Source organism: Bos indicus x Bos taurus, chromosome 7 (genome assembly GCF_003369695.1).
Source record: "Bos indicus x Bos taurus breed Angus x Brahman F1 hybrid chromosome 7, Bos_hybrid_MaternalHap_v2.0, whole genome shotgun sequence".
Lineage (NCBI taxonomy): Eukaryota > Metazoa > Chordata > Mammalia > Artiodactyla > Bovidae > Bos > Bos indicus x Bos taurus.
This window is the reverse complement of record NC_040082.1, coordinates 49,322,989-49,333,252: the sequence shown is the minus strand read 5'-3', so window position 1 is coordinate 49,333,252 and position 10,264 is coordinate 49,322,989. Positions and strand designations below refer to the sequence as shown.

The window sequence follows — 10,264 nt, the reverse complement described above, 5'->3', positions numbered from 1 at the left end:
GAGAGACGCTGAAGCCAGGTCAGGAGGGACCTTCACGGCCACATGAGGATGTCTGGACTTTGTTGGGCCACGGGGAGCCATCGAAGGTGTCTGAGCAAATAGAGACAAGATCATAGTATGCTTCAGGAAGATCAGTAATGGAGAAGAAAAATTTTCAGACATGGAAGTTGCCATCTTGTACCTTCAGAAGGGGAACAATAACTCTTGAGAATTCTGTGATTTTCCAGAAACTTTGTAACTTCCCCGTGTTTGTAACTTTCTAGTTCCTTGCAGTGATTACCCACAAAACCCTAAACCAGAAAGAGACTGGAACTGCCCCAACCCTGTCAGGTGGAAAGAAGCCTTTGGAAAGAGCAGACACACAGGCCCTAATGTGCCCAGAGAGAAGGGCAGAGGCTGAGCCAGTTGGAGGGGACCACAGGGAGATAGGCTGCTTTCTGTGGTGTCCCTGAGTCCCTTCTGGATCCTGAGAAGGCCCAGCCCCCTGCCCCAGGCCTAGGCCCCTTCATCAGGCTCCAAAGCAGTCATGGCTAATGGTATTCTGAACTGTGGGAGCCCATCACAGCCCAGAAGCCCCAGAAGCTCCCTCTAAGGAGGAGCCTACTCAAGGAATTCCAAGACCCTCACCCCGAGTGGGTGGCTGGCAACCTGATCCAATGGCTTCTCAGCCTGCTATCCCCTCTGCATCCAGAAACTGGACTCCGAATCTCCCTGAGGAAGGCAGTAGCAAAGACACCAGACTGGCAGGAATGAGCCTCCCAGTGTGACCTTGGGCCAGCACTTCATGGCTCTGAGCCTTAGCTTTTTCATCTGGGTCTTCCCTTGGCTTGTTGCCTAGCTTTATCGTGAACATCACATCGGCTTACAGAGCGGATCCCACTCTAAATGATGAGGGACCAAGACAGAGCCAGGGTCTCATGGGTCTCTTTCTGTGTTATACATCTGCTAATGGGTACTTTTTAATGCAGGCATATATTATATAATTGCTTCTATAAAAGTAATTTTAAATGTTTATGAAGCTGAATGAGAAACTGAAATAGAAAAAACCTTGTGGAGACAGGGCTATAATTCAAAGAAGGAACATTAATGGGGGCTGTGGGGCCCCTCATCAGCTGAGGGTCAGGGCCCTGGAAGCAAAAGCTTTCAGTCTTTCTCTCTTTTTCCAGGAACAAGGACCCTGGCTGTGAATAGGGTGGCGGAAGAATTGTATAGTCAAGTGGCTCATCGTCTGGGAGGAAAATTCCAGCTCACCAGTTCCCATGGGCCCGTCTGAGTGGTGGGGATGGGAGAGCCACAGGAGCTACAGTTTCCCCATCCTCCAGCTCCCACATCCCCTCTGCACAGGGGTGTGTGGGCTCCCAGCCCATCAGATGCTTGTTTATTACATCCACCTAGCCCTCAGAGTCTCTTAGCTCCTTCCTTCCCCCCAGCACTTTCTCTTGGGGACCCACAGCCCCAGAGGTCTGGAGTCAGGAGACAGGGGCTGGGACCCAGGCTTCCCTTCGCCCCCCTGAGAGCTGACCCAGGTTTCAGCCAGGCCCAGGCACCCATCACCTCCCTGCTGTACCAACCTGACAACCATAGGCAGGTCACCACAGCCTCTCCTGAAGGGGTATCCCCTTTGTAATACGGGGACAGGAGCAGCCCTAGGTTCACGGGGGGATGTGAAGGCAAACGGGAAGATGTGTGCAGCAACAGGACATCCCTGGCACAGAGGAACGCTTCAGCAAATGGCACCAGCACTGTGTCCTCCTCGCCTCTCTCTGTGGTGTCTTAGCTCCATCTACTTCTGGGCTAACCCACCCAAGACCCCATAAGGAGCAAGCCTGAGGTGAAGGGGCCGAGGTCCCCTGACCTCCAGATAGAGGCTTTCCCAAAGACAAGGATAATCCCCATCTGGAATGTGGCTGTTTATTCTCTTTACAGGGCAGATCCGGGTGTGGCTTACTCATCTCCTACCACAGCCAGGGGAGATGGGATCATGGGCTCCAAGGCCAGGACCCCCAGGCCCTGCAGCAGGGGAGGTGGGGCAGGGGGGTTTCCCTGGGGGTGGCTCAGCTGCCCCTGAGTTGGCGGCTGGGCCCATGAGTCAGAGCTGCCCCACGTCTCTGTTCCTCTCCCCGCTGGCAGCCACGGCCCCAGACTCCTGGAGGCAGTCCAGGGAGGCCTGTGGTTCTGAAAGGAGGTGCTAGTCTCCAGAAGGAAACTGGGATGCCCCATCCCCAGCTCAGACAGAGCAAGGAATGGCCGAGGTCACACAGTGAGGTGTGACGGGTCTCAGGCAGAACCCTGCTGCCCCCTCAGGTGACCCGTCCCAAAGGACCCAGGCAGGAGGGCCAGGACCTGTGTACTCTGCCCTCTGCCCCGGCAGCTCTATTGCCCTGGCCCCATTCTGCTGCCGGGTCTCCCTGGGCTGTCAAGTAGAGCCTACAACCAGTACTGAGCTGGCCAGTGGACACCAGGATGCCTGGCTCATGACAGCCCCACACACCACTAAGCTGCCACAGCCATGAGGGATGAGTCTGCACCCCTCTCCCAGCCTGGCAGACTCTGCTCTCAGAGCCACAGCTAGGCCCCTGCTTCCCTCCCCTGGCCGTGCTGTGGCCACACTCACCCACATCTTCCTTACTTCTTCTTCTTCTCTCTCCTTCCTCCTTTCTGCTCCCTCAGGCACACTGTCTCCCTGCCCGTACCTGAGACCCGACCACAGGTCACCAGGGCCTGGGATCTGGGCTGTAGTGAATGCCTCTTATGAGCCACACCAGCTTGGAACTGGGTCACAGGTTGCAGGGAGGGTGGCTGGCTTAATGGCCAAAGCCAAAGCACATGGCGGGGCAGTGCGGGGGTGGCAGTGGGGCTCAGGGCCCCCACCCAGAACCAAGCACTACGGCACCAGAAGAGCCTTCTTCTTCCACAACTTGGAAAACCAAAGCCTGAGGTCCAGGTCCCCCAACTACCAGGGAAGAGCGGTGGGGCGGGGGGTGGGGAGTGTGAAAAACCCCATCTCACAAATGGAAGTGGACTTGAGCTGAGGGGTCACGTGGAGATCCTACGGCTGTGTGAGCCCGGCTGCCCCACCCCACTCCTGCCACCTCCCAGGCCCAGGGACCCACACCTGTGGGACATCACGAAGTCTGTGAGTGAGAAGCACCAGGTTTAATATTAAAATCTTTCTCTTAAAAAAGTACACAGAGAGGAAAATTTGATGGCGTACAAAATAGCACTTCTGTCATATAAATGTGTGTTAACGTGAGTCCTAAAAATACTTGTAAACCTAGGTGATTACATCTTTGGTACCGTAGTGAGAACCCATACCCTCTCCTTGACCAGGCTTTAGGGGTCCCAGGGCAGGGAGGTGCCAACCAACACAGGGGGCTGGTTCCCAGAGTCGCTGACCTTCCCTAAACCACCCACCCACCCCCACCCCATCCAGCCCTTCCCCTGCCAGTGGTCCTGGCCACAGCCCTCACTCCCCAGGCCCCACCACTGCCCACTGGGCTAACAGAGGCATGAGGTGAGCACCCCTGGGCAGACAAAGCCATCTGCCACAGTTCCTTCCTCAGACTGGGGCAGCTGGAAGGTGGGAAGGCAACCCCCAAGTACCCACGTCTTGCAGCCCCTGCTCGGGTCCCCCCTCCAAGGCGTCTTGTCCTCTCACTGCCCATCAGGTCTGCGGCACAGCCCTGGACAGCAGGTGCTGGAATGGCGGGCTGCGCCAGGCGCTTCGATTTGCTGCCTGCTTCCTTTGCCCAGGACAGCTCCAGCCAGAGGCCATGTGGGTGCTGAAAGGGATCCCATGGTCTCCCCCCGTCCCTTCTGGGGGTTTTCCAGGACACTGGCTATCACTCAGAGCCAAGGTCTGGGCAGCTGGCCTTTGGGGACCTGCCGGGGGCCTGGGGAAGGGGCCCAGTTCCTGAATGCCCGGAAGTGTGTGATGTGTGATTGGAGCCTCCCCAGGTCCCAGCTGATCCCAGGATAGAGGTGTGGAGTGTTTATCTTTGCTTCATCTGGGCAAGTGTACAACCCCTGGAATACTCTAGAATGTTAGTGCTGGCAGGGTACCAGAAGTCAGTGAGTCCAATTGCTCATTTTTCAACAAGGAAAACAGCCCCAGAGAGGGTGAAGGAATTCTCCAAGGTCTCTTAGCAGGTCCAATGCCATACTGGTCCACACATGCAGGCACCTGTTGCAAGCATGTCAACACACGCATCGGAGATGGGGGGCTCATCTGGCCCTGGAGACTCTGGTGAGTGGAGTAAGACTGGCAGTGATAAGAAAGAGGATCCCTGGACCCATGGGGCCAGGAAGACATGGACACGGCATATTATGGGGAGGTGCACCCCAAGTGCCTGGGCCTGGGGCTACAGGCCAGGGTATCCTGTACTTGGCTCAGCCCCAGCATTAATTAAGCACAGAAGGCCCCAGACCAGCTTGGGCCTGGGAAAGCAAAGACTGGCACTGAGGGCAGGCGGCTTCTGGATGAGGCAACATTGTCCAAGGCCAGGCCCTAGCTCGGCCAGGAGCTGGAGATGCTAGGGTCCCTTCCCCAGCTCTTGGAGAAAAAAGTGCAAGGAGAGAGCTGCAGCTCCTTGAGGGGCAGCTGGCTGAACAGAAAAGAGTTAATCCACCACTTCACGAAACTTGAGGGTTCCATCCTCCACATCTGTCAGGCAGGGTAAGAATCCCAGACTGTGGGTTGCCAAGCCCATCGTTCCCATCTTACAGATGGGGAAACTGAGTCCCCTGGGAGAGCCCTGGCTCAGAGTCACAGGGGTGCTCCAGAGGCAGAGGACTGGTCACGGCTCCTCCAGCTCTCTTGCCTCCTAAGCCAGGCCGAGGGGTTGGGTATGATGTGCCAAGGGCAGAAGCCTTCCGGAAAGGGACAGCCGACGGGAGCAGCCTGGCTGACGGGAGGCCAGGCCCGGCCAGGTGGTGCAGGGTGCTGGGAGGTAGAGGGGAGCTTCGGGTAGGGCAGGGCAGGGTGGGGGCCAGCCCCTACAGGAAGCTGTCCTCCGCCTCGGCCCGAGGCCCGGGGCAGCTGGAATCCGGCGGCCACTTGGGCTCTGGCTCCACCTGGGAGGCGGGCTGCGGCTCTGGCTCTGGCTCCTCTTGGGGTTCCAGAGGGCTGTCACAGGAGATGGTGGAGGAGGTGTTGACTTCATTCAGGGTGGAGCTAGAGGCGGGGAGGGCAAGTGAGTGAGAGGCTGGAGGGAACCTCAGTGAAAGAACAGCATTAACATAGAGCCTTCTATCTACCTGAGCTGGCTGCATGTGCCTTACACACTTTAGCTCACTAAAATCCTTGTAGAGATTACACGAGGCATGCGTCGTGAGGAAAGTGCAGCTCAGAGAGGTTATGTCACTGCCCTGCATCGCACAGTGGCTAAGTATAGGATGGGGACTTAGAGCAGATCTAGTTGACTCCAGAGTCCATTGCTCACTCATCAGTCTCCATCTCCCACATGCCTGAACGCATAATGACCTCATTCAATCCCTATAACAACCTCCAAATTGAAGTACTCCGACTGTTTTCATTTTGCAGACGAAGCAACTGAGGTTCAGAGAGGAGAAGCAGCTGGTCTGAAGGCTCAGAGCAGCCCCAGCATTCACACCCCAAGCTGTCTGAACTCAGCTGAACTCCTCTGTACACTGGCTGCTTGGAGCCTTGGAATATTAGCTTCTCAAACAGGGTGGGGAGGGACTTCTAAGTCCCGTGTGCGCTCCTAGTGCATGTACAGAGATGGGCTCACAGCAAAGGGACCTGGCCAGGTCTCACTGCAGCGAGTGGCAGAAATACAGCTGGAACCCAGTTTGCAGCCCCAGCCATTTCGCCACAGGGTGGATCTTGTTTTGGGTGTAGGTCTGGCCACATGCGGAACATCTAGTCCAGGCGATAGCTGGCCTTCCTCCAAAACCCTCCCCTCGTGCTGTAACTTCACATCCCAAGGCCAAAGAAAAGCATGAATCTTCTCCCCAGTGTGAATTTTGGCCTGAACTTCTGTAGACACCTCTGCCTCCCGGTTCCATGCTCCCTGGGGTCCTCAGGGCACGGTGCTGAAGGCCAGATCACAGGCTTGGGGATGACCACAGAGTAATACATGTGGTGCTAGGGATGCAAATTAGATTTTCCTTTTCCCTCCTTAGGGCTAAGTCACAGCCGAGAGAGGGGACAGAGTAGATGGCTGTGGGGGTTCCTTTAAAGGAAACAGATACTTTGCATATATGTCCCAGGCCATTCTTTCTCTTACCAGCCTGCCATTTCCACCTGAGGTCATCAAAGGTCAAATGAGTTCCATTCTTTTTTCTACTCATTGGCAGGAATAAGTACTCAGCTGAGGTAACTCACTTCTAAGCCAAGTCTGATGGCATGAAGATACAGACTGACACACACACATACAAAGACACACACGCACGTGTGCACACACACACTATGTACACTACTGCTTTGGGCTGCAGGTAGGAATAGCTACCTGGCAAGGCTGGGGGAACCCTCCAGTGGGCCCTCATCAGCAACCTCAGGTTTGGGGTCAGGCAGGGGGATGATGTAGTCATTGTCCCCCTCGTTGGGCTGCACAGCAGTATAGAGGACGGAGCTGGAGTCCAGAGGAGATCGGAGGCCATTGAAGCCAGGCAAGCGGGCTTGGGACCGAAGGATGGCTGGGTGGTCGCTCCTCAGAAACTCCTCATCCACCTGCTGGTACTTCTGCTCAGCGGGCAGGAAGAATCCAAGACAGAGGGAGGGTCAGACCAGAAATGACTTCAGGGATCATCTAACAGGTAGATTCTGAGCCAGCCCTTCCAGCATTATGTAAATAAGGTCCCTGGTGCTCAGAGAGGAAGGAGAATTGCCCAAAGCCACTAAGTTACCCTCCTCCCTGGCCTTCTACCAGACAAGGTGAGCTGAGGGTCACCTGGGGAGGGGTCAGTACTCAGACCAGCACCCGTGACCCTAACTCTCCCCTGCTTCAGGGGAGACAGGCGTGGGCTCTCTGCCTGCCATGGCCTCCTTCGCTGGGGCCTGTTTCCCTCACTACTGGTCCTGGACCCATAACCTGATGTGGCTGGGAGTGGGCTGAGGAATGGACTGAGGGAAAGGGCTGTGTCTAGACAAAGGATACATGCATCCCCCTCGCACTAGCTTTGCGGTGGGGCAGGGGACGGTTTTAATGCCCCGCTGGCAACATCTGCCGTGTACGAGCCTGCCACAGGGTCCAGGCAGTCAGGCCCTTAGTAGCCATTGCGCCTGGGGTTGTTCAGACTTGGGACGGAGGCCCAGGGTTTGGTCTGGTTGCAAAGGCAAGTGGAAGGATGCAGGATGAGGGGGCAATAGGCTCCCTGCCTTCAGTTTAAATTAATCAGCTTCCAAGTAGGATTTCACTTTAAGAAATTCTGTACTGCTAAAATGAACTACACTCACATCCCTTATTAGCACCAATAGGGAAACAGGGCCAGAGAGGGGAAAGGATTGTCCCCAAACACCAGTGTGTCACAGTGAGCCTTGTACCCTGTGTCTATTCCTGCACTGGTGCTCTCCAGTCCCCACCCCCACCCTGCCTCAGCGTACCTTTTTGTAGCCCTCACCCAGCAGTCTCTCGAGAAGCAGCACCAGCTGGGAGAAGGGGGGCCGGATCTCGAACTTCTCTTCCCAGCACTTCTGCATGATCTCGTAGCTGAGGAAAGGGGCAGAGGGGTCAGGGCCTCCGGCCCAGGGCCTGCCACCTCCCAGGACAAAGTGAGGAATAAATAAAAAGAGGTGGGAGGGGAGGTGGGGAGGGTCTCCCCTTTACTGCTCCGGCATGTTCCCTTGAGAAGCCCCTCCTTCACCTTCAGTTCAGTGCTTCCATGGGGTTGGCCGCATGGTGAGCACATGACTGGGTCTGGCCAGTAGGGGTTCATCCCCTCAGCCCAGTGGCTGGTTCTGGATGGGCCTGTGACCCTAGCAGAGCCCTTGACAGCCACCTCTGGGCCTTTTGCTGGAACTATGGTGAAAGCAGCCAGGCTGAAGCCATTTGGATGGTGCCAGCCTGAAAGTAAGGTTAACATGAAGGAGAACAGAGTCCCAGGGTAGAACAAGAGGCTGTGGCTAATGTCTGTGAACAATGGGATCCGGCTAAACCTAATTTTTCTACATCTCTGAACTAATCTATTTTTATCTTAAGCTGGTAAAGTTGGATATGTATTATCTGCACCCCCAAATATCTTCCCAGATGCTCCACTCACATCTCGTCAGAGGCGTGGGCAGGCTGGGCCATGCGGTAGCCCCTCTTGATGGCGTTGTAGAACTGCTCGTTCATGGGCAGCTCTGGGTATGGGGTGCCACCTGTTAGGGAGCAGAGACAAGAGACACAGGCTCAGGGGTGCTGGGAAAGCAGCAGGAATCCTCTCCTACAGGACAGGGAGAGGCACACCAGCCCAGGCACTGGTGAGGGTATCTTGGCTTTGGCACTGGGAAATGTGGGCTCCTTCACAGGCTCTGGACACAGACTGAATCCCTCCCCGGAATCAGAACCAGAGAAAACCAGAGCCAGGCTTCTTGACGTCACTGACCAAGTCCATCTATACTGAGATGCAGAGGTAAGGAGATCCAGACGGCAAGACACTTTGCCGAGGCCACACAGTAACAAGAACAGAGCAGAGCTTCTGAACCTTGTCCCACCACCCCCCTAGGATGGAGGTGTGGGCGCTCAGGGTGGACGCTGTGCTGTGTGCGGGTGAGCACTGGAGGATGAAGGAAGCATACCCAGCGTGAAGATCTCCCAGAGCAAGATGCCGAAGGACCACACGTCGCTCAGGGTAGTGTAGAGGCTGTTGAAGATGCTCTCGGGGGCCATCCACTTCAGAGGCAGGAAGGTCTGTGGGAGGGCAAAGGCTGCTGAGTGAGAGGAGGGGCTGAGCCCCACTCTGCACCTGGAGGGCAGGAGGAGGCCCGGCAGTCCCCACCTCAGCTGTTTCTCACTTCCTGGCCCCCAAGGCCCATCACTGCCGATACACGGTTCCCACACCCATCCCAATGCTGGTTAGTCAGAGGATCAGGAGGCTGAGTTTCTCTTCTCACAGGCTGGGGACACGGCAACCCCTGTCTGTGAGGAAGAGCCCCAGGGTCTGAGACTCCTCGGGGAGCAGGATCCCTTTCCTGACCCCAGTAGAGGCCCCTGTGGGCGGAGGCAGGGATGTGCTCAGGTGTCCCCCAGCTCTCATCCTAGCTGCCTTCCATCTCTGGAGCCTAGTGTCCCTCCAGTTCTGTCCCTGTGTGGAAAGTGGGGACATGAGTGCGAGGCAGGATGGTCACCTTTTATCCGAGTACCACCTGCCACTCACTCATCTGGGCTTCTTCCTCTGCCTGCCATCACTGCTGAGAAGCGCATTTGGCCTGCTCCCTATCCATTCCAGCTTTATAGCTGGCCCCTTGGCCCCTGCCATGCCCAGCAAATCTGAGCCCTTGGCCCACCCCCCAGGCCTGGGCATCTCACCCCCATCCCCTCCCCATGCACAGTTGGTGGCTCCCCTTCCTGTCCCTACACACAGGGCCAGGCAGGCAGAGTCCACGAGGACTCTGTCCTGATTTCCCATGAGTCAAAGCCACATGAACCATGATGACGGTGAAGGCACTCACGCTGCCCTTGGAGATGTAGTTCGAGTCCCGCATGATGTCACGAGCCAGGCCAAAGTCGCAGATCTTGACCAGCTTGCCCTCACAGATGAGCACGTTCCTGGCTGCCAGGTCTCGGTGGACACACTGGGGACAGGGGATGGGAGCTGAGACTGTGGGGCAATTGTGGGGAAAGGCTCTCTAGGTCGAGGGCTTTATAAAAAATACATGGCTGGTCAGGTGTGAGGGGCCACCAGGTGTGAGGGCATTGGCCATCCTCAGCCACCAGAGGGATGCTGTATGGGTCACGTACTTGGAGGACCCTGGCTGGTCGGGGGACCCCCCTCCCCAGGACCCCACTCTGCTCACTGTGACTACACGTACATTCTTGGACGCCAGGAACTCCATGCCATTGGCCACCTGGTAGCTGAAGCCCACAAGATCCGTGTAGCTAAGCACTGGGGACTCGTTGATCAAAGTCACCCGGCAAGTCCTCTCAGGAGCTAGAGAAGAGCAGAAGGACATCTTGAGTCTCGCCAGGGCCACAGAACCCTGGCCTCTGGCTCGTAGAGGCTGGATGGCCCAGAGAGGAGTCTCCTGATCCTCTAAGGCTTCCCCAAAAGGAAAACAATTTCCAAATATCTCTTAAATTTTCCGACTTCCAGAAAAAACGTT

At 56.3% G+C, this 10,264-nt stretch overlaps 1 protein-coding gene across 6 annotated transcripts in view; it reads right to left on the bottom strand.

Annotated features, from left to right (window-relative positions):
- Positions 1–3,135: 3,135 nt before the first annotated feature.
- The window catches only part of PDGFRB (platelet derived growth factor receptor beta), a 37,618-nt gene continuing 30,489 nt past the window's right edge, over positions 3,136–10,264 (bottom strand). For all 6 annotated transcript variants that reach the window (XM_027545969.1, XM_027545970.1, XM_027545966.1 and 3 more), the window contains 7 exons: positions 9,974–10,092; positions 9,614–9,736; positions 8,741–8,852; positions 8,221–8,320; positions 7,565–7,670; positions 6,471–6,703; positions 3,136–5,173 (listed from right to left, as the gene is read on the bottom strand). In XM_027545969.1, the coding sequence (XP_027401770.1) occupies positions 4,996–5,173; positions 6,471–6,703; positions 7,565–7,670; positions 8,221–8,320; positions 8,741–8,852; positions 9,614–9,736; positions 9,974–10,092 (971 nt within the window). In that variant the 3' untranslated portion in view covers positions 3,136–4,995. The remainder of the gene's footprint in view (positions 5,174–6,470; positions 6,704–7,564; positions 7,671–8,220; positions 8,321–8,740; positions 8,853–9,613; positions 9,737–9,973; positions 10,093–10,264) is intronic.